General features: G+C 52.9%; 12 protein-coding genes across 12 annotated transcripts; 6 read left to right on the top strand and 6 right to left on the bottom strand.

The window, feature by feature from the left end:
- The first annotated feature begins 30 nt into the window (after window positions 1-30).
- On the top strand, window positions 31-1,196 carry MYCFIDRAFT_59920 (uncharacterized protein). Its single transcript, XM_007926115.1, has 4 exons — window positions 31-153; window positions 222-625; window positions 729-845; window positions 995-1,196. The coding sequence occupies exons 1-4, from the start codon at window positions 151-153 to the stop codon at window positions 1,002-1,004; spliced, it is 534 nt and encodes a 177-aa protein (XP_007924306.1). The 5' UTR covers window positions 31-150; the 3' UTR covers window positions 1,005-1,196.
- A 985-nt stretch (window positions 1,197-2,181) lies between these two features.
- MYCFIDRAFT_195766 (uncharacterized protein) lies at window positions 2,182-3,228 on the top strand (the record flags this gene model as incomplete). The annotated part of the gene is made up of 1 exon (XM_007927204.1): window positions 2,182-3,228. One exon carries the CDS (start codon window positions 2,182-2,184, stop codon window positions 3,226-3,228), a length of 1,047 nt encoding a protein of 348 aa, XP_007925395.1.
- Window positions 3,229-3,640: 412 nt separating this feature from the next.
- Window positions 3,641-6,136, bottom strand: MYCFIDRAFT_134181 (uncharacterized protein; the record flags this gene model as incomplete). The annotated part of the gene is made up of 1 exon (XM_007927205.1): window positions 3,641-6,136. A coding segment is annotated over one exon (2,496 nt), but the record flags the coding sequence as incomplete, so codon positions are not given.
- Window positions 6,137-6,510: 374 nt separating this feature from the next.
- On the top strand, window positions 6,511-8,583 carry MYCFIDRAFT_187676 (uncharacterized protein; the record flags this gene model as incomplete). Its single annotated transcript, XM_007927206.1, has 2 exons — window positions 6,511-6,589; window positions 7,052-8,583. 2 exons carry the CDS (start codon window positions 6,511-6,513, stop codon window positions 8,581-8,583), a joined length of 1,611 nt encoding a protein of 536 aa, XP_007925397.1.
- Window positions 8,584-9,172: 589 nt separating this feature from the next.
- Window positions 9,173-11,290, bottom strand: MYCFIDRAFT_153004 (uncharacterized protein; the record flags this gene model as incomplete). The annotated part of the gene is made up of 4 exons (XM_007927207.1): window positions 11,093-11,290; window positions 10,662-11,040; window positions 9,388-10,604; window positions 9,173-9,318 (listed from the first exon to the last, which is right to left on the bottom strand). Exons 1-4 carry the CDS (start codon window positions 11,124-11,126, stop codon window positions 9,173-9,175), a joined length of 1,776 nt encoding a protein of 591 aa, XP_007925398.1. The 5' UTR covers window positions 11,127-11,290.
- Window positions 11,291-12,603: 1,313 nt separating this feature from the next.
- On the top strand, window positions 12,604-14,741 carry MYCFIDRAFT_134119 (glycoside hydrolase family 29 protein; the record flags this gene model as incomplete). Its single annotated transcript, XM_007927208.1, has 2 exons — window positions 12,604-13,662; window positions 13,734-14,741. The coding sequence occupies 2 exons, from the start codon at window positions 12,604-12,606 to the stop codon at window positions 14,739-14,741; spliced, it is 2,067 nt and encodes a 688-aa protein (XP_007925399.1).
- A 307-nt stretch (window positions 14,742-15,048) lies between these two features.
- MYCFIDRAFT_82900 (uncharacterized protein) lies at window positions 15,049-16,623 on the top strand (the record flags this gene model as incomplete). Its single annotated transcript, XM_007926163.1, has 1 exon — window positions 15,049-16,623. The coding sequence occupies one exon, from the start codon at window positions 15,049-15,051 to the stop codon at window positions 16,621-16,623; it is 1,575 nt and encodes a 524-aa protein (XP_007924354.1).
- A 276-nt stretch (window positions 16,624-16,899) lies between these two features.
- On the bottom strand, window positions 16,900-18,696 carry MYCFIDRAFT_97858 (uncharacterized protein; the record flags this gene model as incomplete). The annotated part of the gene is made up of 3 exons (XM_007927209.1): window positions 16,900-17,044; window positions 17,116-17,387; window positions 17,452-18,696. Coding segments are annotated over 3 exons (1,662 nt in total), but the record flags the coding sequence as incomplete, so codon positions are not given.
- Window positions 18,697-19,153: 457 nt separating this feature from the next.
- Window positions 19,154-20,803, bottom strand: MYCFIDRAFT_98114 (uncharacterized protein; the record flags this gene model as incomplete). The annotated part of the gene is made up of 2 exons (XM_007927210.1): window positions 19,154-19,473; window positions 19,669-20,803. Coding segments are annotated over 2 exons (1,455 nt in total), but the record flags the coding sequence as incomplete, so codon positions are not given.
- A 403-nt stretch (window positions 20,804-21,206) lies between these two features.
- MYCFIDRAFT_59925 (uncharacterized protein) lies at window positions 21,207-23,417 on the bottom strand (the record flags this gene model as incomplete). Its single annotated transcript, XM_007926116.1, has 2 exons — window positions 21,207-23,294; window positions 23,344-23,417. The coding sequence occupies 2 exons, from the start codon at window positions 23,415-23,417 to the stop codon at window positions 21,302-21,304; spliced, it is 2,067 nt and encodes a 688-aa protein (XP_007924307.1). The 3' UTR covers window positions 21,207-21,301.
- Window positions 23,418-23,826: 409 nt separating this feature from the next.
- MYCFIDRAFT_42086 (uncharacterized protein) lies at window positions 23,827-24,321 on the top strand (the record flags this gene model as incomplete). The annotated part of the gene is made up of 2 exons (XM_007926058.1): window positions 23,827-24,143; window positions 24,201-24,321. 2 exons carry the CDS (start codon window positions 23,827-23,829, stop codon window positions 24,319-24,321), a joined length of 438 nt encoding a protein of 145 aa, XP_007924249.1.
- A 430-nt stretch (window positions 24,322-24,751) lies between these two features.
- MYCFIDRAFT_187683 (uncharacterized protein) lies at window positions 24,752-26,449 on the bottom strand (the record flags this gene model as incomplete). Its single annotated transcript, XM_007927211.1, has 2 exons — window positions 24,752-25,801; window positions 26,423-26,449. 2 exons carry the CDS (start codon window positions 26,447-26,449, stop codon window positions 24,752-24,754), a joined length of 1,077 nt encoding a protein of 358 aa, XP_007925402.1.
- Window positions 26,450-27,831: the final 1,382 nt, after the last annotated feature.

Below are 27,831 nucleotides of genomic sequence, written 5' to 3' on the forward strand. Positions count from 1 at the left end.
ACACCTGAGAAGCATTTTCAGGGGGCGCATCTCAATTTTCGCACACTTTGAGGTACATTATATAACAGGTGTCTGCAGACGAGCCTTTCAGATTTGTGTGAAATCACTCTGCCAACGCACGCTCTCCAGCACAACAAATACCCCACAGCCATGGTGAGCTATGCCGCCTGTCTGGCCTACCCTCGTTTTATCACGACATGCCACATGCTCACCAATAGTAGGCAACAGGTCTTCCAGCAGGTTGGGAGGTTCGACAGTCCAACAGCAAGAATTTGCCATATTACTTCAACCCAAGCACGAAGGAGTCGCGATGGGAGCCACCAGCAGAGACAGACAGTGAGACGCTGAAGCACTACATGGGCCAGTATCACACGGCGAATGCCAACGCGGACGCAGTTAAGAACCAAAACCTCGAAGGCAAGATCCGCGCTGCACACCTCTTGGTCAAGCACGCGCAATCACGACGCCCCTCGTCATGGCGTGAGGCTGAAATCACACGCTCCAAGGACGAGGCATACCGCATCATCCGCGGGTATGAGAGCAAAATCCGGAGCGGTGAGAGCAGTCTGGGCGACCTGGCGGTGACTGAGAGTGACTGCTCATCTGCTAGGAAGCGAGGCGACTTGTGAGTAATTCCAAGCTTGAGTACGCTTGGCGCAAGCGTAGACGCTCGTGTTGCACAGGACGTTGCAAATTCCGAAGTGATCAGTTGCTGACAGGGGATTCAGGGGATTCTTTGGCAAAGGTGACATGCAGACCGAGTTTGAGCAGGCCTCATTTGCGCTCAAACCAGGAGAGGTGTCGCAGATCGTGGAGACGCAGTCTGGCCTCCACATCATCGAGAGGTAAGCATTGAAGCTTCTGTGACGCTGGACGTCGCACGTGGCAAGCTGCGAACACATTGTCACGATCCTTCCGCAAGCAGTCCCGATGCGCGCACATTTGCATTGTGCATACGATTGCGGTATGATGTAACTGACGATTCTTTGTGCAGGCTGGAATAGCTCAAGCTCCCGGGATAGGAAGCGTAGAAGGCACGGCGTTGTGAATGATGCAGGACAAGCAGGCAAAACGGACTGCCAATGTGACACGGAAAGGCGATTGTTATAGGCAGAGTAGTGTGGTTAGTCACGAAGGATAGACGATGGGCGGCATGGTAGCGTGTGAAGTCGCAATAGTCTTTCCGACTGACAGTGTGTCAAAGCCCACGAAACCCGAAACGTCGATGCCGTCATTCAGCAGGTGAGAGTTATATGTGCTTCTTTGTGCCAGCTGCGCGATCAAGTACCGATGCCATCCATCACGAAGAATGGCTCGTGCAACGTTCCGTGTAAGACATGCCAGAGCTTCGGGCGATGATATCGTTATTATCACGAGAGACCACACCACTCGAGCGAGCGCAAAGAATCTTCGTTGGCACGGCAAAAGAGCGTGGAACTCCGGGTGCTCGATATTGGTCGGACTGACGCCACACGCCTGACGCACAACCTGAGTGTCATCGTATGAAGTCGTTAGAGTGGCGCACAAACAACGACATCCACGGCAAGTGGGTGATCGGCGGGAAGTCTAAGACACGCGGATCGGCACGAAGTTGGCCGAGTGCTTCGGCAAGCGCAGCCCGAGCATCCTCGATCGTGAAGCAGGAACAGCTTCACCACTTCCTTTTCTCGTGCGACAGCTGCGGGCGGCAAGCGGGCATCCAGCATCGCATCCATTCGCACCAGCGTCAGGTCACCGCGCCCCCTTCCCCTCCCCTTCGACACACTTCCAACCACACCACCAACGGCGTCCGGTCCATCACACTCGTTCACTTTTAAGCTCCATCGCTGACGCTCGCTGCGCCGCTCACTCATTACCCTCACGCTCGTCCGCTCTTGCGCTTCGTTGAGCTTCGACTCCATCCGGTTCTGCGCTGCGACTATTGCAAACTTACCCACCGCCTCAGCATTGTCGCATCATCCACATAAACCTCGCGCCTCCGACTCGACACCTCCATGTGAAGCATAATTGGCAGCAACAAAGCAACTGCCTTTGCAACAAACAACAACTCATCCACCTAGCAATCCAAGCGTCAGAATAGCAGTCTCCATTCCATTCCACGACTCGACTCATTCGCTACTTCCTATCCTGGAACCCCACCCGCCGATCACAGGAAAGCAATCGAGCAAGTGAAGATTCAACATGTCGACTCCCCACACCCTTCGTCAACCAGTCTACCGCCGTCCGTCCTGGGCCCAGCGCGACAAATCCTACGAGCACTACATGCGGAAGGACCTCGCCATTGACCGCAGCCCCGGCCACGATTTCGGAATGGAGAACTTCAGCTACGATGAGGCACATCTGTCCAAGTGGCAGATGCCAAAGGACCTCCAAGACAGCCTCCCCTCCGAGCTACGCGACACTGCTACCGACTGGCAGTACGCCGGCGCTGCTCTCTGCACCTCGCTTGACCGTCTTGCCAAGCTCGACCATGAGAGCTTGCATCGTGCCTATCCAGAGAAGTCGCTTTCCCATCTGTCTCGCGTCAATAGCATGACCACTGCCGCTAGTGGTGCCGGTATGGACACGCCACCGCTTAGTTCGTCGGTGTCTCCAACTCACATGGCTCTGAAGTCGAGCCTTTTGCCACTCGAGAAGCTGTCGCAGCTGAACGACTCCGTGACTCCTCGCCAAATCCTGGGCATGGAGACACCGCCGTTCACACCTGTTGACTCCCAAGTCTGTCCGACGCCAGAGTTTCAAGGCGACACTCCTGCGGTGACTTCGCCGATGCCGGATGTTCACCAGCTGTCACGTCACCTGTCTAGGGAGGCTCGGACTGACTCTGTGACTGGTGCTTACATGAAGGAAGCAGCAGTCCCTCAGTCCGGCAAGTCGCAGGTCACAGGATCCTTCTCATCAATCATGTCCGACACTTCAAGTACTCGTTCTGGTCCAGCATTCGACGAGGCCGCTTGGGAGACCTTTCTCAACGCTTACAAAGCAGAGTTGCAGGACACTCGCAGCAACGCTTGGGTCCGCCTGAAGGGTTGTGGATACACAGTCGACAAACTCAGAGTTGAGAAGGGGTCCGAGAGCGAGTGGCATGCTGTCGTCGAGAAATTCAACGGGTGGTGGTCGAGCATGAAGCCACAGCTTGCTGCATACGAGGAGAAAGTCAAGCAGCTCGAAGCCCCAACCATCGAGCTCGTCCGGATGGAGAGATTGGCGAAGGGCCTCTCTGTTTGAGTGCACCTGGACTTTATACATCGCAGATCCAAAGGCGTTCGGAGGTTTCATGCATATTGAGTACAGATAAGGACTCAACTGTAGAATTGGAAGGGATGGGGCTCACGATATGGCGCCGCAAGAGAATGGTAATAGCCAAGGCGCACACGGTTGGTTCTTGGCTTTGCTCGCATCTGCTTTTCCACAGTACCCCTATAGAACGAGCAGCGGTCTCACGACCAAGGAACAGTCAGCAAACTGTCATGTAAATATAGTTACAAAGCGCCCTCGACGCTGGTCGTTGATTGTAGCTCTTGGGAATAGAAAAAGATCTAATTCCCAAAACTTCTATTTTCACTAATTCTATCCTGTGTCCTCAGCTCATCATTCATTCATCTTGCATCATACCTCATCTCGTCATCTCATCTCATCTTTAGATCTTCCGCGTATGGTTCACAGGAAACAATCCCACAACCCCATCATAAACCCCCACCGCCCAGTCCGAATTCCTCTCCTCACATTCCCGAATCTCCGCATTCTTCGGAAACGCCAACTCATCCGTATCCCCTTCCTTCGGCCACCTCGACCACTGCGCCAAACACTTATACCCCACCCCACCGTCCGGCGGAACAACAGCCGTACGTCCAGCCACAAGCACAGCATCGCCTCCAGATGGCATACCTTCTTCTTTCAATCTCCAACCTCCCACCATCTCCCTCAATGTCAGTCGCCTCTGACCGCCTCCGTACGGCGTGTCCTGGTATCCAATCACAGACATTCTATGTCCGTTCAAACACCTTCTCCAACCGTTCGGTCCGTCTTTCGATGAGATTTTTCCCATGGCGACGAGGGAATTGTAGCAGTCGTTGCAGATGTCGTAGTCTCCGTGGGAACAGGTGTAGCAGTGGAATCTTGTGGCTCGCGGTGGGATGGGAAGGCGGCAGATATCGCAGTCTGTGAGGACGGGGAGGAGGACGTATGAGTGTTGTTTCAGATGTGGGACAGGGAGGAAGGCGAGTTTTGAGGGGTCGTGGGGGGCGTTTCGGAGGGTGCTGATGTGGGCGAGAGGGAGGAGGGGGTGCGTGCAGTGATTGCCGCCGAGGACGCAGGTGTTGCAGTAGCCCCAGGAACCTTCGAGACAGATTTCGCAGTACCAGTAGCAGTCGCTGGTGTATTTGAGACAGTGCTCGCAGAAGGCACCTTCTTGAAGTTCGGGATCGTGGGTATGGGCTGATTGTGATGAAGCGGATTGGTTTATTTCGATGTACTTTCGTGGGCTTAGGATATGCGGGTACTCGTAGCCTGTGGAGTACTGTCCAGAGCCGTCTTCTTGAGCACGGTGATAGCGATACATTGCCATCAGTCCAAAGCCAAACCAGTGATTGCATCCACGACCGTCTCGATAACATGAAAGGCAGAGATTGAAGTTTCCTGAGTCGCACTTCGAACAATTGTAGTGTAGACTCTGAGCCAAGTCGGGACGCTGGCAGCGCGAACATGTTATCGTCGGAAAGTCCGAGAGGGTCGAAACTGGTTCAGGCGCAAACGCTGATGTTGAGGCGGCTGGTCTCACGGAGTGTTGGTTCGTTGCGGTGCTTGCTTGTAGACCGCCAGAGTTAATTGGAGAATGCTGTGGCTGTGGCCGTGATATTACTGAATCGCTCGTCGCGGGACCTGTTCGTCTTCTGCTTGGCTCAGAAGACTGCGAATCTCGACTTCGAGGTCTAGAGGCTGCTGTAGTACTGTGGCTGTCTGGTCGCAGGGAGTTCGATGTCGCGTGAACACGCTGCACGTTGTCTCTCACACTAGCAGGATCTGTGGAGCTCCTGTTGTTGCCGGATGAGGCTCGTGATCTGGGCTGTGAAGTGGAGCGACCATTGCTCTGAGATGGCACAGAAAGATCAGTGGCTGAACGCGCAGCTGGTGGAGGTTGACTAGATGTGGTCTCGTGTACTTCTGACTGTCGAGTGCTTTGGCTCGTCGAGCTAGTAGATCTTCGCTGACCACGTTCAGCACCAGCAGATGTTTGCTCGAATAAGTGAGGTCGCGAAATAGGAGGCCTGCTTCGTGTCTGAGTCTGCTGAGGAGGAGAGGGCTGACGCCGCCCTGAGCCTTCAGCAGTGCTCCTCGGCTCTGGCTGAGAAGGTTCGTGCTGAGTGTCACCGCGGTCACGATTTCTGGATCTGTCTCTATTTCGTTGCCGTCTCCTATAAGCTTCTGCTATTCGTTCCGTAAGCTCTTCCTCTTGAGCGGGAGTCAAATGATCAATGTCGATGCCGTCAAGAAGACCTTCCGAGGATATTGACTGCAGTATCTCCTCCTGCACATCTGCCGAGCTAATCTCAGAATCACTAAGTAGACTCCGAAGTGACGGCTGATGCTCGACCTGTCTCTCGCTTTCTTCTTGCTGGCGAGCTGCGTGGTGGGCTATCCATCGACTTGGCTGTTGCTGACGGCCTAGCTCTTCAGGGCGTGTGTGACGCTGACCGCGATCCTGCCTCCTTCTGGCTGCTCTGTCTGCTCTGCGACGTGCCGTTTCGGGATCTACGTTTGCCATGCTGAGATCGCGCACCTCGGCAAGCAGCCGTTCATCCTCACTATCTGTGTCTTCCACTCGTTGGACCGGTGGCAGCACATTGTCGCCCGGTGTGTATTGCTGTCGCATCTCCTCCTTTTCTTCATCCGACTTTCCCTTGCCCGGATTTGCCTTCAAGAAGCCCTCTAGAAGGGTCGTCGTCCTCCAGTCGGCCTTGGTGCCTCTGACGTGCTCTCGACATTGTGGGCAGGTGTACGGAGAGGTGTTGTGTCTGTTTCTGCTGGTCGTTGCAGCAGTGGCTTGCCAGGTAAACCACTCTTTCAGACATCCTCCACAGAACGTGTGTAGGCAGTCCAGCAATGTCAGTGGTTGGTAGAGGATGTCCGTGCATATCTATGAGGGATGGATCGGTCAGGACACTCTACTGCATCATTCCAACGGCCGTCCAGCTCTTCTCGCATGCCACTTACAGAGCACTGCAACTCTTTCTCAAGATCCAGCAGGCCGCCGCCGCCGCCGCCGCCACCACCACCACTTCCTCCACCACCATCGTTGTCCGCCATCTAGTTTCGGAGGTGGTTGGAAGCAAGCAGAAGTGCGCCGCAGCCGCAGCGCTCTGGTGAAGTGTCGGCGATGCGTGGCGCTTGGCGGGGCGTACCAGGGTTCGTAGACAGCATCACTCTCTGACACTACTGACACACTGACACTGACACACACTGACACTTGGCGCTCAAAGCACTTCATACCTTCAAGGTTCTCATCCTGCAATGCTCATCCCTCCGAACCTGCTCCCCTTCGCCTGCCATCATCACATGTGCTCCTGCCCGTCCGCCATCTTGCGTACACGTACGCCTCTTCGCGTCGTCGTGGCAGGCTTGACGTGAAGCGCATACACAGCCCGACGCGCATCGAATCATCGAAGGCGAGCACGGCACGGCAGTCCGAATCAAGCTTGTTGCCCGCAACCGAAACCGTCATTACAGCAGTGGCTGCGATGGCGGGGATTGATCGGGGAATTTTCAAGATGATACAACATGCCGCGCCTTCCAGAATGAAGCTAAGTAGAGCCCCAAGACAAGCGCTCGTCGCTCGTCGGCACCAACTCTGAGTCTGCCTTGGCACCTCACCTCCCTGATCAGTATCTTGCACATATGGCATTTCATTCCTTCCTATCTATCCTCGCTCTCCTTGCGATATCAGCCTTGGCAGCTCCCGCACCTGCACCGCTGGGACTTCAACAACCTGCACGAATAGAAGAGCGACAGCTTCTCCCTATCCTCGATGACGACTATGCGCCAAAGCCAACAGCATGTCCGAGCACTCCTCTCGTGAGAGCCGCCAAAGGCCTCAACGCGAATGAGGCTTCATACTTGGCCTCGCGGAAACCGAAGGCTAGCACTGCACTCGCCGCCTGGCTTGAGACACAGGCTTCCTTCAGCACTTCTTCTCAGCCAGTTGTAGCTTTCGCGTCCAGTGGAGGAGGTTATCGAGCTCTGCTGGAGACCGCTGGTGTCATCCAAGCCCTCGATGCACGGGACAGTACGGCCAATGTGAGCGGCGTCTTCCAATCCCTCACCTACGAGTCCGGTCTGTCCGGCGGTGCATGGTTCTTGTCATCCTTCTCCGGCAACAACTGGCCGACAGTATCGTCTCTCCGCGATAGCCTGTGGGAGCAAGCGTTCCAGAATAGCCTCTTACTCCCAGCTAATATCCTGGGATTCGATGAATATCCGGAGCTTGTGAACGACCTGGCCAAGAAGAAGGCAGCTGGCTTCGACAACACCATCGTCGACCCTTATGGCCGTCTCCTATCATACCAGCTTCTACATGGTAACGATGGAGGTGACGAGATTCGTATGTCTGGCCTGACCACAATGAGCAACTTCACGTCCTTCAATGTGCCCTACCCAATCATCACTGCTCTGGGCGTAGACAACTCGTACCAGGGTCAATGCACTCCTACTCTCAGCGCAACTCAGTACGAGTTCCATCCTTACGAATACGGAAGCTGGGACAATGGAGTCAGCGCCATGGCATTGACCCTCTATATGGGTTCTAACATCACCAACGGCCAAGCAACGCAAGCAGGCAAGTGTATCAAGGACTACGACAACATCGGCTACGTCTTCGGTACATCATCCGACGTATTCGCCGCCATCTGCTCTCCTCTCCAACCCAGCAACTCCTCATCATCAGACCTCGCAAACGTCCTCGAAGGCATCCTCAGTGCCAACGGCCAAAAGCCCAGCTTCCAAGACCTATACGGCATCTACCCGAACCCATTCTACAAATACCAACGCTCCTCCCGCGTCTCCTCCTACCCCCTCATCACAATGGCAGACGGCGGACTCGCCGGCCAAAACATTCCCATCTGGCCCTTCATCCAATCCGCCCGGTCTGTGGACGTATTGATCGCCAACGACAACTCCGCCGACACAACCGACAATTTCCCCAACGGCACAGAAATTCGTCAAACCTACGAAAACGCGCAAACCTCCGGCCTCACCAAAATGCCCTACATCCCACCCGTCGAAGAATTCGTCTCCAAAGGTCTCAACAAAAGAGCAACCTTCTTCGGCTGCGATCAACCTAAGACTATGCTCATAATCTACTTACCGAACGTGAATTACACGTACGCGAGTAATCAACCTACGAGTAAAATCCAGTATTCGGTTTCGGAAACGAATGCTATGATTCAGAATGGTAATGCGATCGCTACGCAGAATGGGACGGAAGGTTGGAGTTTTTGTTTGGCGTGTGGGATCATGGCGAGGGTTGAAGATGAACTTCCTCGGGAGTGCGATGCTTGTTTTCAGAAGTATTGTTATTATAAGAGTTAGGGGCAAGGATGGTACGATAACTTGAAGGCTTCGTTGAAATTGGGGGTGGTTTCTTTTGTTTTGGCGTTGGTTGGGGCTAGGTCTGATGACTGCTGAGCTTGGAGAGGAGAAGAAGGGTATGTAGATGTAGCTCGCAGAAATGGGGAATTGGGGAATCGTGTCATGCATCGTCCATACAGCTAGAAGGGGGTTTGGTGTCCAAAGCTTCTACTATTCTCTCTCTCTCTCCCTTTTTACAAAATAAAACGCCACCAGACCAAGTTGGATATGGTGGTGAATGGGGTCACCTTCTATTCGCCTCCCTACCAACTCTGCCCGACAAGTCTGGTATGACATGATGTCTGTATCGCTCTGTTTTAGACGGTGATGATGAAGCCGTGAGACGATCTACGAGGTCAGCCACTGATTGTCGCCTTGAGCTCGTAGATGTGGGAGGCGCGTATCGAGCCGGGGGTGTTTCTAGGATATCCGACAATCGGTGCGAGATGCTCTGCGATTTGATTTTACCAGAGTCTGTGGGCAAAGTCTCAGTCGTCGTCTTCATCGTCGAGACCAGCGCCGCTGGTTTCTCTGGATTTGGTGGAGAACCCTACTCTCCGACCTTGGCCTTGAGTTGTGCCACTTCGCTCGTCAACTGCTCAATTTGCTTGCCTTGACTTTGCAGCATTCCTCGAATTTCATTGAGAACGTCACGCAAGCCGCCAGCTGCGGCACTGGCTGATGGAGCTGGCGTGGCTGATGTCGGTGTGGATGGCTTTGACTCTTTTTCACGAAGCTCGCTCGCTGGTGAAGATGAAGCAGCACTAAGTCCTTCGCCCGTGTAGGCGCTGGTGGGAAGATTCTTCGTGTCCGCTTTCGGTTCTGGTTTTGGCGCTGGCGCTGATGTAGTCTTGGTTGGCTCTGGTCGAGGTTTAGTGACCTCTGCTTGTCTTGCAGCAGCCACTGATGGACGCTCCACAGGCTTCTGGATCTCCTCGAAAGAACTGTCGTCGTCATCTTTCTCCGCATCCTTGTCAGCGAATTTCTCAGCCATGCTGGACATGGAATCCTTGTTGCTCTTAACGCTGGGAATCTCGCGTGCGGCCGCGCTTGGTGCTGAGATTGGTTCGGCCTTGGGTTCGACCTTGGGTTCAACCTTGGGTTCCGGCTTTGGCTGAGCCTTGGGCGCAGGCGCTGGGGTGGCGCTTGGCTTTGGCACTGCTTCCGCCGCCATCATCTTGGGCTCATTGCCTTCGAATAAATCGGCCATCGAGAATTTTGGAGGGAGGCCGGTCTTGCCCGATAACCATTCCGCAGAGGACACTGCAGGCTCAGTACCGACTGTTGGAGGATAAATATCTTCCTGAAATGTCTCCGCTCTTCGTGGGACCACGAAGCTGATAGGCTCAATATAAGCGTCGTCGACTGTCTTGAAGGCGCGCATAATCTCGTTCTCGTGGGTGTTGACTCCGCGCTTCGGCATGAAGGCCACTCCTCGCTGCGGGTTGGTCGATCTGTGTTCAGACAGGTACTCGAACTTGTCGTTCTGGTACTCATAGTATCTGATGTTACCGTCACCCTTGCCAGCGAGGTAGAGAATTTGTGAACCATCATCCCAGAATGGCATTGCGATTCCCGAGCCAGAGTCCAAAGCGGTGAAGTCTCCTCCGACGGGCTTTGAGGGGTCGCGAAGATCCCAAAGACCTAATTGACGCTCGCTCATCCTTGAAAAGCCAGTAGTCGCAACGCGATCGTGCTCGCCCATCCACACTGCCCTGCTGTTCTTGGCACCGCTGTGACCCATGACCTCGTGTGCTGGCTTTTCCTGTCGCACATCCCAGAATCGAAGCTTCTTGTCTCTTGATGTTGTTACTAGCATGTTACCGTCTGCGCTCCATGACAGCGAAGTGAAGATATCACTGCCGCTGAGCGTGAGCTTCGCTTTGCCGTCTTCCAGATCCCAGATCTTGACAGTGTAGTCGCCGGAGGCTGATGCGAGAACGTTCTCGGCGGCCGGATTGAAAAGCACGTGGCCTACCTTTCTGTGCTGTCGTCAGCTTCACGCCTTGGCTCAGAAAGACATTCCGCTCGTGTCATACCGGGAATGGCCACTCAGCTTGCCCACTGGCTTGACATCCTCAGGCTCCTCGGCATCAGTGCGCAGGGTGAAGTTGTCAGGCACCTGCCAGAGGAAGACCTTGCCATCGTCCGAGGCTGATGCGATAATGGAGTCGTCGAAAGGGCTCCAGTCTGTGTCCAGCACGACTGCGGTATGGCCTCGGAACAATGGCAGCAGCTCAGGCTCCTTTCCGCGCTCTTCCAAAGGTATGACTGCAAATGCGCCTCCTCCGCCGGCTTCCCAATTGACGGCAAGATACTTGGGGTTCGCCTTGATCAGGTTGGTGTCCCAGGCATTTTTCGAGATGCGCAAGTTATCGTAGCATTGTTCTCGCTTCGTCGTCTGGCCGAACACGTGCCCTATAGATTGTGAGAGACTGCGACAGCACGCATGGATTGCTGTGAAGCTCACGGTATTTCGACGCTCTCACGAATCGTCCAGACATGTGTCACTATCGATTGTTCTAAGCAATTTGGGTGGGTATTGAGGGCCGATGTGGATGAATAAGAGGGGTGAAAGTCAGTGGAACTGTTGACACCGGGTCTGGTCACAGGTGTTGGGCGTCAGAGCGTCGTCGTCGTCGTCGTGTCTTTTCTCGTGAGCGTGGGCGTGGGCGTCGCCAGTTCGCTAGCAGTTCTCATAGCAGTGCCAGTGCGTCGCAACAACCCCAGCAACGGACAAAGGACAAGCATTCGAGGCTAGTTCTGAAATTGCGCGTGCCGGGCCGCTGACACTCAGACTCAGCCTCATTTTGCAGCAGAAGAATTCCTGCCTTCCTGGCCCTTCCATCGGATAATGCACGACTTACGCAAGGAGTGAAACAGGTCAAATTTGGCGGCAATGAATCGTTCCTACTCACAACAACCCCTCTTATTTATTGTCGATCAGTACTGCCAGTCAGTATGATGCTGCGCTGTAGCGAAACAACACAGTTCTGCGGAGGATCATATCCATATTTCTCCGTATCATGATCATCTGACAGCCGGCGTTCGGTCCTTCTCGCACCGAGCACGAAAGATGCGTATGCGGCCGCTGCAGCGCAGCAACAACCAACAATGCTACTTCATCATCCCACCTTCGCACTCATCTCCACGCCCAATTTCTGTGAAAGCGGGGAACAACTGGGGAACGCCAGCGCTCTGCTACACATTCGGCCAAACATGCGGAGTAGCAGCACCCTGGCATCACATTCGCATACCACCTCATGATAGGCGAGCTATTCATCCAAGCTTCCACTAACCGTTGCGGCAGTGACGCTATGCAGGTACAAGTACTCTCCAATGCTTCTGTTTTCGTGTTGTTTGTGTCTGTCCTGGAAGAAGCCCTCCCACGAACAGTCGACATGCTGAAGAGCACGTTCTTCGCTGGCCTGATTGGCCTTGCATCGGCGCGAGATACTTTGGAGACTCTGGTCCTCAATCCCAAGTACGATGTCGAAACAGCTGCTGGCAGCGCCGAGTCGCTCCCATTCGATATCTCTGGCATGGTCAACAGTCGAGCATTCGCCATGTCGCCCGGAGATGCAGATTTCGATGGTATACACTCTGGCTATCCTGCTCAGTTCATCCCCGCAAGCAACTTCACATACTCGGGTGTGAACTTCATATTCCCACAGTATAAGACAAGCGGCAATGATAATGTGCTTGCTGAAGGTCAGATCATTACGCCGCCCGCAGGACGGTACTTTAGCATCCACATGCTTGCGGCTGCAGAGAAAGCAATAGCTACTGGACATGTCAATGTCACCTACACCGACAACACCACTTCCTCGACACCCATTCTCATTGACCCTTTTTGGGCCTGGCCGAACCCATATGGTGGCGATATAATCTTCCCCTACTAGTATGTTCCCAATAATCTTGGGTAGCTCGAGTCTAACACTGTGCAGTTTGACTAACAGCAGCATCGATCGAAACACCTCGATGATCTATCACTCGGTCAACTGGTTGGATGCATCAAAAGAGATTACTAGCATTCAGCTACCCAATGTAACCAAGGGTGCGAATACTGGTGTTGGAGGTAAGGAGCAAGATGCCAGGCTACACATTTTCGCCGTGTCGCTGGTGCCTGCCAAGCCATCTGGCGTCAGCCTAGAGATTGAGCGAGCTCGATCTACACAGACCTGGATCGAAGGCACGAATAAGACTCAGATTGTCCAAGTGAAGGTCAATAACGTTGGCACTGAATGGCTTCTGGCAAAGCATGGCGTGAAGATTACAGTCGACTCTCCCGGTCTCACCACAGTCGTGCCTGGCGTTGTCAATCGCCTTCGACCTGGCGATCAAGCCACAGTGAATGTTGGTGTCGTGAATACTAAGGGTACAGCGGAAGGATCAAGTGGCGAAGCTACAGCTCTGGTCACTGGTGATGGTGTCAATGCCAGCGCGACCTTCAACGCGACTTTCGGTATTGGTGACTTCGAGCCAACTTACGACAGCATCTACAGTCACGAACCCGCTCCTTGGTACACGAACGGCAAATATGGAATTTTCATCCACTGGGGCGTCTACGCCGTGCCTGGCTGGGGTGATGTGGGCGAGCACGAACAATACGCAGAATGGTATTGGCGGTTCTATAGTACGGGACCATTTGAAGACAATCGCTTTTACAAATACAACTTGGAAACTTATGGGGCGAATCATGAATATGACGACTTCATCCAAAATTTCACTGCCGACGCCTGGGATCCCAAAGAATGGGTCGATCTTTTCGCAGATGCTGGAGCACAATACTTCACACAAGTGTCTAAGCATCACGATGGCTACGCACTTTTCGACATTCCAGCAAATATTACCACACGAACGAGTGTGGCTCAATTTCCGCACCGAAATCTCCTTCAAGAGCTGTTCGACGCGGCTGATCAATACCAACCACATCTGCATAAAACGACCTATTTCTCGCCACCTGAATGGTTCCATCCTGACTATAAATCGCTTGGATTTTCAGCGTGGCCAGGGGGTAATGCCACGAATCCATATACCGTAAGTACATGTAACGGATAGACCACGCTGCTGGCTCTACGTCCGGGTGACTGACTTCTTTGCCTTGTTAGAACAAAACCGTTCCATACCTCGGCTACGTGCCAGTCAATGACTACGTGCAAGATCTCATCCTGCCCGAGATGCGTATTCTCGCGGAGATGGGCACGGAGATATTGTGGTGCGATATTGGAATTGGTTCGGGCCCTGATGCAGACCAACTCGCTGGTGCAACGTTCGCGGCCAAGTACTTCAACGATAATGCCGCAAAGGGCAAGCAGGTTCTAATCAACAATCGATGTGGTGGTATACCAGGCGACTTCGATACCCCAGAGTATGCACGGTACGAAAGCGTCCAGGTTCGTAAATGGGAGAGCAATCTTGGCATGGACCCGTTCAGCTACGGTTATAATCGTGCTACACCAGACGATCAATATCTCAAGCCTAGAGACATTGTCGTGAGTCTGATCGACATCGTGAGTAAGAATGGGAATTTCTTGCTCGACGTTGGCCCGACGGCGAACGGAACGATCGTCCAAATTGAGCAGGATAATCTGAGAGCTGCCGGGAAATGGATCAAGAGTCACGGTGAAGCTATCTTCAACACGAATTATTGGTTCGTGACGGCCGAAGAAGGCGATACCATCCGCTTCACACAAAACGCAAATGCATTCTACATTTCCGCACTATATGCGCCGAATGATACGCTGGTTATCGACAGTCCGGTGCCATATGTGGACGGCGATGAGGTCACGGTCGTCGGTGGACAGATGGCTGGCACTGTGGTGCCTAGTGAATTGTTGAGCAACGGCAGCTTGCAGCTTACTGTCACGGAGGAGATCAAGAACGCGGACATGTATGCGTGGGTATTCAAGATCTCTTTTGGTGGGGTCGAAGATGGAACGATCGGAGGAACTGCTTCGATGAGTGGGAGTGGCGGCAATTCTTCGATGAGTGGGAGTGGCAGCAATGCTACGTCGTCCGGTGTGGAGGCGTCGACTGGTGGTGCTGGGAAGCGGGCTCCTGAATGGGTCAATCTTGGAGCACTGCTACTGCTTGCTGTCACGTTCTACATGCTGTAAGGTGAGACTTCGAGAGTTTTAGCTATGAGGTAGATGAGGTAGTGAAGTAATGTCAATGTCAATGAATGCCTGTGAGTAGCATTGGAACTTTCATCGTTCATACTGTACCCACTGCAGGGAAGAAAGAGGGGCCCGGAGATATGGTCGGCCCGGGCGAGTGTGGGGCAGTAGCTCCAACGACTAACGACTTCCAGAAGCTACGAGCGAGCCTGAGAAAAGGTTCAAGTTGATCACTGCTGGACAACAGAACAAGAAACTGAAGCAGGACAGCGTAAACAAGTGAGAGAATTCCACGCACATACCCACGATGCCTGTTGACTACAGCAAATGGGACGCTCTCGAGCTGAGCGACGACAGCGACATCGAAGTCCACCCAAACGTCGACAAGAAGTCCTTCATTAGAGCGAAGCAGAACCAGATCCACCAGCAGCGAATCGATCGAAAGCACCGCATAACAACGCTCAAGTACGAGCGCATAATAAACGATGGTCTGTTGGTACGAATTGACGCCTTGCTCAAGGCTCTCGACAACCACAAGGCCGACATCGAGGGATCGAAAGATGCAGACAGCGTGGACGAGGTTGTCTTCGACTGTCTGACCGATGTCGCGGGTGATATGAGCCTAGGCGAGGACCAGCCTCCAGCACCGCCAGCTGGAGTACATAAGAATATGGAGCAGCCAAGCTACAGCACAATGATGGGCGCACTGGTTGACCAGGTCAGGTCTGAGGTAGAGAAGACTGGCGCAGAAGGTCCACCGCGATATACGGCGTATATCAGAGAAGTTCAAAGTCACAATCAGAAAGTGCAAAACTTACAGAAAGATCTGGCTGCGGAACTCACCAAGCTGGAAAAAGAAGAGGGCAGCAAGATCACCAGCGAAACGTACAAGACTGGTTTCGACAGCTCGCACGTCTCTAAAGCTAAGCCAGTGGACACGAGCAGCGCTGCTGTGATCAAAACCGGCAAGCAGAGTGAGGCACAGAACGTTTCGAGCGTGGAGCAAATAGGCGGTCCTCGTGACTCTGGTTCAGCAGCCGATGTCGAAGATCTCAGCCTGAACCCAGCCCGGGGAGAAGACGAAGATGACATGGAATGCTCTCCACTCGCAAGAAAGTTCGGAATGTTGGGCTATGGAAACTACAAGCAAAGTCTAGAGTTCATCGGCCAGCACCCACAAATCCTATCCGAGAAGGAGACAGATGGCTTGCTGGTTGAAGCCTTCAATGCTCAGACCAAAGCAACCGATGCCGAGAAGAAGGCGGAAAAGAAGAAAGAAGAAGATTACGCCCGCGGTTGCGTGCACCAAGCCCTCTTACTCCAATACTGTCGCCAACTCGGCAAGGACGGTGTAGGCCTCTTCTTCCAACGCGTCCAAACCGCAAACCACCAAGCCCAAAAACTCTTCCTCGACGACGTCAACAACACTTACGCACGTATCCGCGAACGAACAGCAGCACTCGCCAAGCAAGCTGCGGAAGAAGGCACTGGTGATAAAGAACAAATCCAACTTCACGCCGTAGACCCCAATACCACAATCAACATCCTAACTCCGCCTCCTCTCGACCAATGCCAAACAGACGATGAGCGAGCAAGTCGTAGAATTTTCGAGGGTTTCCCACCGGGTCTCCAGCGAGCACTCGAGAGTGGTAGTCTGGATAAGGTTAATGAGGTGCTGGGCAAGATGAGCGTTGAAGAAGCGGAAGAAGTTGTGGAGCAGTTGGGGGATGGTGGAATGTTGAGTTTGGAGCAAGGGGTTATTGATGCTACGACTGAGGAGGGGAGGAAGCAGATTGAGGAGATTGAAAGGACGCATAAGATGCCTGGAGAACAGGGAGACGGTCGTGTCGAGGAATCGGGGGAGGTGGAGGAGATGGATTGAGGGACAAGAGACATGTTGAATGTATAGCTTAGTGATAATAATAAATTGAAGCTCTTACTCGAAGAGAATGCGTCGCCAGTCATGATATATCTCAATTTCGGGGGCCTCTCCTTGTTGTAGGGTATTCTCCTGCGCTGTCCCATCCATCCATCCTCTCATGTGCATATATTGATTACAAGTTTCACTTTCACAATCCTATCGCACATACAATCCTCCCCTTCAACATTTTTCCAGTCCACACCTTTCTCTCTCTCTCTTGCCATCTTAATCCCCACCAGCATACAAATCCACAACAATATTAATCGCCGCCACCAAAATCTCCGCAGCGATCAAAACAATCACAATCCATTCGAGATACTCGCCATGGGTATGACTCAACTGATCTTTGAGTACGGCGAGGAGATCCGCAATGACGCCAACCCTGAGAAAGAAAAATCCGAATCAGCTTCAATCAAGTCTCTCATGATCAGTTGAAATTTCTTCTACACTCACCTCTCCTGTAAAAGTGCCACTCTTTGGTCCATTTCAAGATAAGATCTCACAGCCTGATACACAGGTTCGAGTTGTGGTTCTGCCCACATGAGTTCCGGGGCATCGAGGACGGAGCCTTGGAGATGGATGTTGATTCTCAGAATAAAGAGTTCGCCGATTTGCATGTTGATTTCTTTGCGAGTCATTTGGATGCGTCCTGTTGAGGCGATCTGGGAAGGGATTGTTTGGGTTGTGGATATGGTCGCGTCGAGGAGGTCTTCGTATAGGGATGTCTGTTGTGTTGTTTCTAGTCAGCGTTGAAAGGGGCCAGGGGGATTTGCTATTGCTGTTGCATACCTTCGTTGACTGTGCCAACGCGTGGCTGATGGCTAGTTTGGTCATGTAGTTCTTCTTTTCCCGGAGTGAGATGAAGTCGTTGTATATTCGTGCTTGATACTCTCGCGTGTAGTAGAAGTTGAACTCTTCCGTCTGCACGTCGTCTTTGCTGAGCTTTTCTCGCTCGAACTTTGAGATTTCTTTCAGGAAGCGCTGCTCTTCTTTCACTGACATGCCCCAGATCACCACCACACCGTACTCGAAAAGAAAGACTTCGGGAATATGTACTGTCGTATCCAAGTCTGGCGTCAAGGGTTGGTCAGCGCCATGAGCATCAATCGTTATGTCATCCGTGCTAATAGACACGTCTCGCGTCAAGTCATGACTGCTTGCACTCGCTAAGGGTGCTCCGTTGGTTGAACTGCCATTGCTTTCGTTGTTTGTGTTCATGTCGATAAGATCCTCTCTCCTTTCTCTGGCCTGCTCTTCCACCTCAATTGCTGAGTCACTAAAGCGTCTCTGAGGCTGGCTGTGGACTTGACTGGGGTCTGCATCACCGTCTTCATCTATCGCTCCATTACTCCTTCTTCTCCTGCTCCCGTCTGATCTCGAGCCTTCTTTACGATATGAGTATGGAGAGTACAAGCATTCGTCAAACAATTTCGGCGCAGCCCCCTTCGTCTTGACCCTCCCCTTCAGGAAGCGCATCAAGTCCTCGATCCTGTATGAGCCGGCTGTGCAGTATGCTGTGACACGCGGGAGTCTCTGTCTGTCCTCCTTGCCTAGTCTCGCCGCGTCTCTTCTGGCGGTGGGGTCTTTGATGCGCGTGAATTGGGAGTACACATCTCGCCCACTCTCTTCATCGGGCCCATCATCGACAACATCTGGGTTAGGAAGAAGCTTTAATTTGGATGCTGTTCGCGTGGTCCTCTGTGGACCAATCCTCGAAGCTGGATTCAACTGTGGAAGTTGGAGCGCAGCGCCAGAGCTGTTCCTCCTTCGCAGCTTGGAGTTCAAAGCCGACAATGTGCTTTGTGGAAAGGCTTCGCGCGCCGACGAATTGACGATGGCGCTCGAACTCGCAGCAGAAGCGCCGGCTGGGTTCGAAGGAGACTTTACAAAAGCTGGACGTTTTGGTGGTGACGCGGTCGATATGGTCGGATTGAAGGTTACATTTCGCGGTCGCGGTGGCTTGGGGGTGGGTCGCGGAGCCGAGGGCTCATTAGTGGTCGCAAGGAGAGGTGACGACTCGGAGGCGGCAGCGCTCGAGGACGAAGCCATGATGGCGCTGTCGTATCGATGCGGAGAGCTCGAGCAGAGATTATGTCGGCGAACGGCGAAGGTGTGCCGAGTGGTGTTTCCAAACGGAGGAGTCGGGCGTGCGTGTCAGTGTCGGATGTGGTGCTCAACGCCTTCGATCCTGCTCTACATGTCTATGTTCCATCTTACGGCGACTGCAACTCGGCTATGTGCGCGGCAGAGGAGAATACATGTAATGCATGTGCTGGCATAGCAAGTCCGCGAGGTGGTACAAGGAGCTGTCAAAGCTAGCTGTCAAAGCGCGCGAGCATGCACCTTGGCACCATGATGCAATTAAGCTTTCTTGCTAAACACGTGAAAGAGCTGCTCTAGTGTGGTTGTCTCGTGCTGATCCCACTTCTCGACAGAACGACTGTGTGCTCGTCTGCCTTCTATACTGCTATCCTGTCTGTCACAACTGCACATAGTTCGCCGGAAACTGACCACGCCTCCCCCTCAGCTCTCCATCCCACCAGTCATCAGTACTTTGCGTCTTCTTGATCACTTTGATCTTGTCCCCTTCTCTGAAAGGCAAATCATCTGCAGTCTGACCTTCGAAGTCATACAATGCCGTCACATACGTGCCTTGGCTGGAACCAATGCGCTTAACAGGTACTGGTGGTGGAGGCTTCTTCTTGGCAGCAGCCACAGCGCTTGCCGCAGAAGATGCGATGCTTGCCGCGCTCTGCTTCCGATCGAGAGGCGGCATCCCACCGAAGTAGTCTGCCCCAGCTTTGGTGTATCCTGGTCGAGGAGACTGGCCATTTGGCGGAGTGACGTAATGTGATGCCGGCGTGGAGACTTGCGACTCTGAGTATGCAGGTGGAGGCTGATTTGGAAAAGAGGGCATCGGAATAGTGGCCTTGTTGTCGTAGGGCGCAGCATTGTTGCCAGTGTAAGAGGGCATACGAGGCTTCATGCCAAAAGGCACACCGGCACCTGTAGACACTGCTGGGGACGGGAAACGATGGTCATACGACGTGGCCGGGGAAGCTGATGGACGTGGCGGTCTTGGCGGAGGGGCCTCTTCTTCCGCGGGTGTGATAGCAGGAGAGGATATGCGACCGTTCGTTGCTCCATTTGCTGCTCCGGGCACAGCAGGCGGCACTGGGCGTTGTGAGCCTGCCCGGCTTGTCTTGTTCCGGCTGACGAGGTTCTTCGAGCTATCATAGGCGCTTCCAGCCTTGTTCCTGATCCCCAAACCAGTGTATGAACTGCCTTGCTTGTCTGGAAGATCCATGGGCATCCTGACAGCTTTGCCTTGCGCCACGACACTTAGCCCACCCTCGACCTCCTTCCTGAAACTCGTGAACTGCTGATCGAATGCTGCAACAATCTGCTCGTTGCCGGGCGCCGGACTTGGGAGGTCCTGTTGTCTGCAGTATGCGTCCAAAGTGGTGTACAGCTGCCCAACGATTGTGGTCTGCACTTGGATCTGGATGGCGAGGATATGTGGTAGTAGAGCCTGGACAGCCTCAATCACGGGAGGAAACGTCTGCTTGACCTGATCATCTGCAGTCTCGTAGTCAAGCTGAGCCTGTTGGAGATCGCTCTCGCATTTCGCCAATGCTGACTCCTCCTTGATGGTGCGATTCTGCTTCTTTCTAGCATGCTCTGCTCGGCTCAAAAATCTCTCATAATCCAACTTCATGTTTTCGCGATGCTTCAGAGTCTTATGCAAAGGCTTCGTGGCCGCTTTGGCTTCATGGACGGGTCTTAGAAGCTTGTTATCGATCATAGATATCTCTTGGTGTAGGTCCGTCTTCGTTTCCGAGTACATCTTCTGCAGCGCAAGACATTTCTGCAATTGTCCTTGTGGTGTTGCTTCAGGTGCATGTCTCTGCTCTGGGTACGAAGTTGGCTCGATCGGCTTGTAAAGGGTCGCAAAAGCCTCGCTGGCATCGTATTGCAGCTTCAGAATGTCATCCCATCCATTTCTCCAAGCCTTCAACTCTTTCTCGAGCCTGTCAAGCATATCGTCCGTCGACTTGAACTCTCCAATCACAGCTCCCACATCATGATGGTCCGCCGACCGCTTCATCATCTTCCCTCCCATGCGTTGCACCGCCTTCATCTTGGCAGATTGGCTGCTAGAACTAATGAGTTGTCGTGGTCAATGGTCGAAGAAGTTGCAATGCTTCGCTCCGCTATGCAAAACAAACCGGCTGAAAACAGCAAGCAGCAAACAATAAATTAGCGCAGATGAGGCTGGCGGGCAGAGTCCATGCAGTGTCGAAGCTGGCCTGGCCTGGCGTGTTTGGGAAAGTGGAGTGACACGAATGTGGGATTGTGGATGCAGTGAACGCGCACGCCCACGTGTACGTCACCTTGCTATAACAGACTGGGCATCTCGAGGGCTAGAGGTCTTGTCTTGTTACCTGCACAGCGTAGTTACCGGTCTGCTAGTTGTCGGCACTTCAATGCTCGCAGAGTCGCAGTGCTTTCTGAATGGCAGGGAAACAGCTGGAGCTTGAAATGCTTCAACCTGGGTTGCCTGGTCCTGGTTCAAACTCAAACTCAATATTTACCGAACGGAACGGGTATCGTATTAGGTACATGCACACCGTCTTCGTTACAACTTGCTCTCTGCTATATCGCCATCCAATCCGCCCGACATCAGCGCTGCATGATCTCTCCCACGCAACACCCATTCTTTGCCTCCGCTCGTGCTCCACCAAGCATGACAGACACGACTTCTCTCAGGATCTAGCTCTCCACTGCTCACAAGAATATGCCAAAAGTGTTCCTTGCAATGCTCCCTCATGTTGTGGTCTTGCACATCGTGAATCATGTCTGCAGTTATTGGAAGCCACTCATCCAAGACATCCAGGGGTACTTGTGTTAATCCATCAATGACGGTGAGCGTCAGAACTGCCTGCTCCGACAGAGGAACCGGTGACTCGACTGCGCTTTCGGGGGAGCCAGGTAGTATGGGGATTGGAGTTGTCTCGGCGTGCGCTGCTCTTTCGTGAAGCAGATCTAGCAGAACAGCTGGCATCATCGGCTGGGTCACAGCTAGTGACGATGGGGGAGAAGTCAGCTTTAGCAGAGTCTTGAAAGCCAGGCGGAATTGTCGTGTCGATAGATTTCGCGGGAAGACTCTGAACAGCGAGTCCACATAGAAGGGGAGATTGGCCACAGTAGCTTCTTCGTTTTGGGGTGCCGAGAATATGGCCAGCGTAACACTATGTGCTGCTTCGAAGATGGAAAACAGAGAACCCTTGCCGCCTGCAGCAAGGTAAGCAGTGACAGTCGGCACCAACAGGTTGACTGTCACATTAGGCGGCACAGTCAGCGTAAAATGCTCGGCTGTGTTGAGGAAGAACAGATCCAGAGTGCGATCCAAGGGATGCGAAGCCACTGTGCCAACAGACGTCGGCTGCATAGAATGCAGTACGCGCTCGACCTCCAAGGGATATGAACCTAAGACATCCATGGCCGTATAGTACACAAAGTTGTACTGTGAGAACGTTGCAGAGCCTTGTCTTGTCGTAATGAAATAGAGGCTGCGCAGGATTTGCAGGGATTGCTCGGCCATCTTTGGTGCATTCTTATCACTTGCGAGAATAGAGTCTCCAAGTAGCCTTCCAAGCGCACTCCTCAAGATAATGACACTGGCAAAGAGCGTGGACTGAAGAACTTTCCATAGCACAGGGGTGGTTATTTTGATAGTCTCATCAGCGAGATACGCCTCTTGCTCGGTGTAGTCAATAGCGGAGAGCCGGTTTTGCCTCCATTGCGTCAAGAGCGTTTTCGAAAAGTCCTCCAGGTCGTCAAGAGCGGACAGCACAAGCCAGCTTTGAGTAAGATTTTCCACAGTGTGGCCGATCAACCGTGAAAGAGGACCTAGAGAGCCTACTAGTGGGCTTTGATTCATCTGTTGTATGTGCTGGAAGGAAGTCGTTCGCTGCACCCATCTTAACTTGCCGTCGCTCGCGGTCAGAATGTCACGATCCAAGGCTCCAAGAAAGTAGCCTGACTGAAGGCCTTCACCTGAGTGAAAGGTTGTTCGCATTAGACATGGCAGTAACTGGTCAAAATCCAGGGCAGCTCGTTCGTGGTCCGAGAGTATAGGGAAACAATGGTTGAGCACAAGGGTGATCGCGCCATTGCCTAGCTGATCGTCTTCCAGAGTTTCCTCCAGAGCAAGATTGGCAGCCGTGACCAGGGCACTTTCGAGTTTCTGTCTCATACTGAGCGACAAGTTCTCATCCTCGATAGGTCCAAATCCAAGCAGCAGGCCAGCCATGCTCAGAAGGTGCCGCCATCGTGGCGAATGGTCATCAGCACCTTTGATGGTAGCCTCAATCCATTCGTCCTTCGCAAGAGTCCGCTCGTGTTGAAGCTTTGAGAATTCCTGGTCAGGCACCCGATCTTTCACAGCATTTTCATGCTTGACCAGTGCCTGCGCTGCAGCATGAAAGACGCTGATGGTTCGCATGCATGTTCGTAATCCTTCCGGGCATGCCCATATCGCCGGGGCTGATAACAACTGACTCGTAAGGAGGGTGACATTCAGAGAATTGTTGAGAGTCGTCAAAAGTGATGAAGCAGTTCCAAATATCCTATTGCGTGTCAGATATTTGGCATATGTATTCTGAAGGAGAGATTAACCTGGGCGTGTCTTGCTCGTCTGTGTAAGTCTGGAGGTGCCTAAGAAGAGTTCCAAGAAGGCGATCCCCAGGCATTTTGTGTGCTCCTTTCTTTATCGAGAACTATTTGGACGCTCATTACGGAGTGTCAAGGACAGCATGCTGATAGAAAGTGATGTTGGGTATCGTCGCTTCCCCAGTTGCGCCTCGGCACAGGCGGCATGACCCGTGTTATCCCCGCCAAACCTGCCATCAGCTTCGACGGCAACACCATCAACATAGACAGGACTACAAGAGGGCGAGCATCACGTCGACTCGCGCTGTCGGTGCCTTGATCCGACCGCAGGCCCCAAAAGCGGCGTCCTGCCGATCTTGACGAACCTCGAATGAATGCTGAATCATCCATGCAAAGGCTAAGTACAGTAAGCCTCAACGTCAAGTCATCAAAACATGAGGTACAATAATGCTCCCTAGATCGCACTCAACATTAGTTATATCATCTAACATGGGGCTCGACAGTCGCTTTCTGAAATTTCAGGTCAATCCGAAGCCTCTTGCTTACCAGACGCCGACCTTTCCGTCTCTGTACTGGCCCTTTCCTGTGAACGGACCGCAGGTCGTCTATCTCTACGATGCCGAACCCATGTGGCGATTCACCCTGTACTGGACGCTGGTCTGTGTTGGAGGAGTGCACTTGATTGCTGCGGCATATGGCTGCGTTATACAATGGCGGAACTGGAAGCTCATCTGGATCCTTCCTCTCGTATATGCGATAATTGGCACAACCGAAGGACTGATCGCTGGAAATGTCGTGGGGGCACTGTAGGTCTCAATCCTCGTGCAAGTAACCCGATCACCTATAGGACTGACAAAAAGCAGTATAGGCGCTGTCTACACCGCCGGCTTCTTTCGAATGTCTACCTGGATACCTTTATCCTGGGGAATAATTAATGCTTTGGTCCTGATATTGTCCTCGTTCGCAATTCAAGGAGGTCTTTGAGTGTGACAGTACGTCGCGTTCATCTGACTGTCAAGGGCACAGTCCATTTTTCTTTCTCCAAGAAGCCACATGCCATTGAAACGTACAAGACGAGAGCTGAGGAAGAGCAGCGCCGGCATGCAATCGGCCATCCGCGCTTCCAGTACCAGCCACGCAGCATCAGGTGTGGGCTCTGCTCGAAATTGGAGCGGGTCTGAACTGCCGCCGAATCTTCCGTCCGACTTTGTCACTGCAAGCAAGACGGAGAAGTACAGTTTCCGGCGTGCAGCACCATTCTCGTTACAGGCTCACTTGTGGCTACGGACATATCTTCAAAGGGTATACCGAATCGAAATACAGCGAGCAGTATGGCCTTTTTGAGAGGAGGTCGGGAATTGAGGAGATTCATCACTATTGCGGACTACATAAACACTATGCTGGGACGACACTTTTACAGCGTCACTCCAGGATGCTCGAGTTGTCGACGAGCCGTACCAATGCCATCGCTACCACCTTCCTGGTTCTCGCCTAACCACGGCTTCTTCGCCTCGCCCAGGACACCTTCAGTTCCGTAGTATACGAAGTGGCCGACCATGATGAGGACGAAAGCGATTGGATACATCCAATGGACGTGGTATCCAAAGACTTTGATGCCCACGATGACGCCCCAGAAGTTGCCAGTGAGCAGACCGATATTGAAGAAGGCGGCGGAGGCCATACGCAGCACCAGAGGAACAGCGGTGTAGAACCAGGTCAAGAGCAATGTATATCCAGTCAAGTAGCCAGCAACCTTGGCGTTCCATACTGCAGATTGGAAAGCTGCTCGGTCGAAGATGGCCGCTTGGACACCGTTGATAAACATGGCCCACCACGCGAGCTGACCGATGACCTCGTACAAAGGCCTCTTGCTGACCAGGAACTCTTCAAAGACATTGGACAAACCATAGAATGTGGCACCAACCAGCGCGAACAGGTCGCCCTTGACCGCATCAAGCGCTGGCCCACCGTTGGAACCAGTGATGTGATCCGAAGCAACAAGCATTCCCAATCCACCGCAGCAGATCAGGATACCAATGTACTGCAGGACGTGATATCGGACCTTCAAGAAGATTAAGGATATCGCGACCACTACTGCAATGGCCCAAAAGTTGATCAACTGCGCAGAGAGAATTGTTGTGTATCGATATGCCAAGACAGTGAAGTAATTTCCTTCGACGTCGCAAAACGCAAGAAGGAAAAATTTCCAGCCGTCTTTGTACATCAGCTTCAGCCAGCCCTTGAATCCATACTTGTAGATTGTCAAGCTAGTGTAGATGATATTCAACAGAACGTAGTTGAACAGTGTCTGGAAAGCGGGAATCGAAGTCCCCTGCATAGACAACAGGGTCGACAAAGTATTCGTGCCAGTAATCGTGACGGCCAGCGCCTGTGAGAGAACCAGAATAAACCAAAATTGCCTCCGTCTCAGGTAGCTAAAGCGCCCGCCCTTTTCGCGTTCGAGCTGCGCGACGGTGGTTTGGAGCTCGGGCTGATCCCCGCCATTGCTGCTGAGGATCTCGACAGGTCCATGACTTTGGCCTTTCGAAGACGTAGCGCTGCTCGCAGCAGCTTCAATCTCTCGGTCGTGCTGCGCCGAGGCATAGTGTTCAATAACTCCATCCTTCGCCATCCCGGTAGCTGGAACTCAATCTGGGATTCTTGTTCTCGGGAACTACTGTATCCTGGAATGAGAGGCGGCTCGATAAGAATCAAGTTGGAGCTTTCTGAAATGTAGAATAACGCGAGCGCAAAGACTCCAAGAAGTCGCTCACGATAAGGTCACCAGTAGTAGTAGTAGTGAAGTGAGGAAGAGGAAAGGCGTGTGGTTGCCGATGACGGGAGCTTTCCTTTTCCTTCACTCAACTGAGAGTTCTGTTGCAAGGATGTTGCCCCACGTGGCGGCAGGGTTGCATGAGCTAAACCCTGATCGATTAGATCGGCTGAGGTAACTGTTGGGTCAGAAGAATTTTGAGAACTTCTAGACTCGACCATGTCATCCTTGCAACAACTCGGTCAATCTTCCGGAACACTACTCGGCCGCGACCTGTGATCAAGGCTGCAGTAGTAGTAGAATATCACAGACCTCGACGGCGAGGGCTGTCACCTGCATCGTCACTAAGGCTGAAGGCGCAGGTACTTGATTGACCGGCCTTCTCCGAGCAGCCACAAGTGCGGGAAGCTAGCAGGAGCAGGAGCTCTCAGCTCTACATACACATGAACCAACCGTGTGTGCGGGATGCAGATGCGTTCGCTCAAGGGCAGCACGAGGTGCGGTTGTCTGCTGGCGAGATCGTCTGTACAGACCTGTGGGACGGAGCTGCTGACCACGTGGGTGGAGATCCACTGCAGCAGATAGCGAAGAACTGTTTTCGCTGAGCATGGCCACCCAAATGTCGAAGATCAATGCTGAAATGCCACTCATGCTTGAATTGTTTGAAGTATGCGTAGGTATTAACACCTCCAGGATCGTGAGGAACGAATTACAGCCTACTTGCTGCCAGCGCTATGAACGCTATCAATTGAAAATTCTCCTACGTACAGTGAGATGCAGTGAGGTCTCACGCAGCCTTTGTCTTCCGCCCGAATCCTAGGCTCATCCTACTCTTCTTCTTCTCGCTCTTTTTTGCCTCAGCTGTGGCAGCTGGAGTTTCGGCATTGATATCCATAGATGGTTTGGGTGTGATGTCGTGGACGTCAACTGTGAATCTGCCACCATGCGTGAAATATGTTCGAGGCTTGTAAGTTGATGCAGTGCCTGTCGTGCGGAGCGAGGCTGACCGCGAGTGTCCCACCATCATCATTGGTGGGTATCCGTCATCAGAGGAGGACGGGTCTGTGCCGGTCTCACTACCGCTTGGGCTCACATCTAAATTGTAGAGTCAGTCAAACAGTTGGAAGGCTTTCGAAGTCGCTCGGTGCTCACCAAAACCATAATTGTCGCTTTTCTTCAATGCAGAGAACGCAGGGTGCTTAACAGATTGACCGGCATATTGTGTTGTTACGCGTATGACATTCGCCGTGGCGCCTGGACGCATTGCTGAGGGCGGCAAATTTGACCGCTTTCGAGCGTCAGGAACTGTACTGTCGATATCGCCTTTGTAAGAGAAGGCACTAGCGGGAATCTCGGGAGCAATATCATCATCGGGCACATTATTCTCAGGCACAGAGGTCATCGTTGGACGGGCGAAGGGCTTGGAAAGCTCTGAAAGACTGCGCTCGCTTGCAGATCTTGGAACAAGGCCTCGTCTCACAGTCCCTGGCAGAGTCTGCATTTCTGTAGCAAAATCTCGTGCATGGAAGCGAGGTGAATGGCGAGGTGCTGCTGCGGTCCGAGTAAGTGGGTTGAAAGGTGTGACTTCGATAGCCTTAGGATTGGAAGTACGAGCGAATGGAGTCACCTCAATGGTAGTTGGATCACCTGAGCGTGCGAAATGTGGTTGTTCGATCGCCAAGGCCTCCTGAGAGCGACTGGCAGATCTTGCCTCTGCGAAC

This window comes from Pseudocercospora fijiensis (genome assembly GCF_000340215.1).
Source record: "Pseudocercospora fijiensis CIRAD86 unplaced genomic scaffold MYCFIscaffold_3, whole genome shotgun sequence".
In the NCBI taxonomy this organism is placed as follows: domain Eukaryota; kingdom Fungi; phylum Ascomycota; class Dothideomycetes; order Mycosphaerellales; family Mycosphaerellaceae; genus Pseudocercospora; species Pseudocercospora fijiensis.

Coding starts and splice junctions, on each gene's coding strand:
- MYCFIDRAFT_59920 (XM_007926115.1), top strand. Junction 626..728: donor GCTAGGAAGCGAGGCGACTT/GTGAGTAATTCC, acceptor CAGGGGATTCAG/GGGATTCTTTGGCAAAGGTG.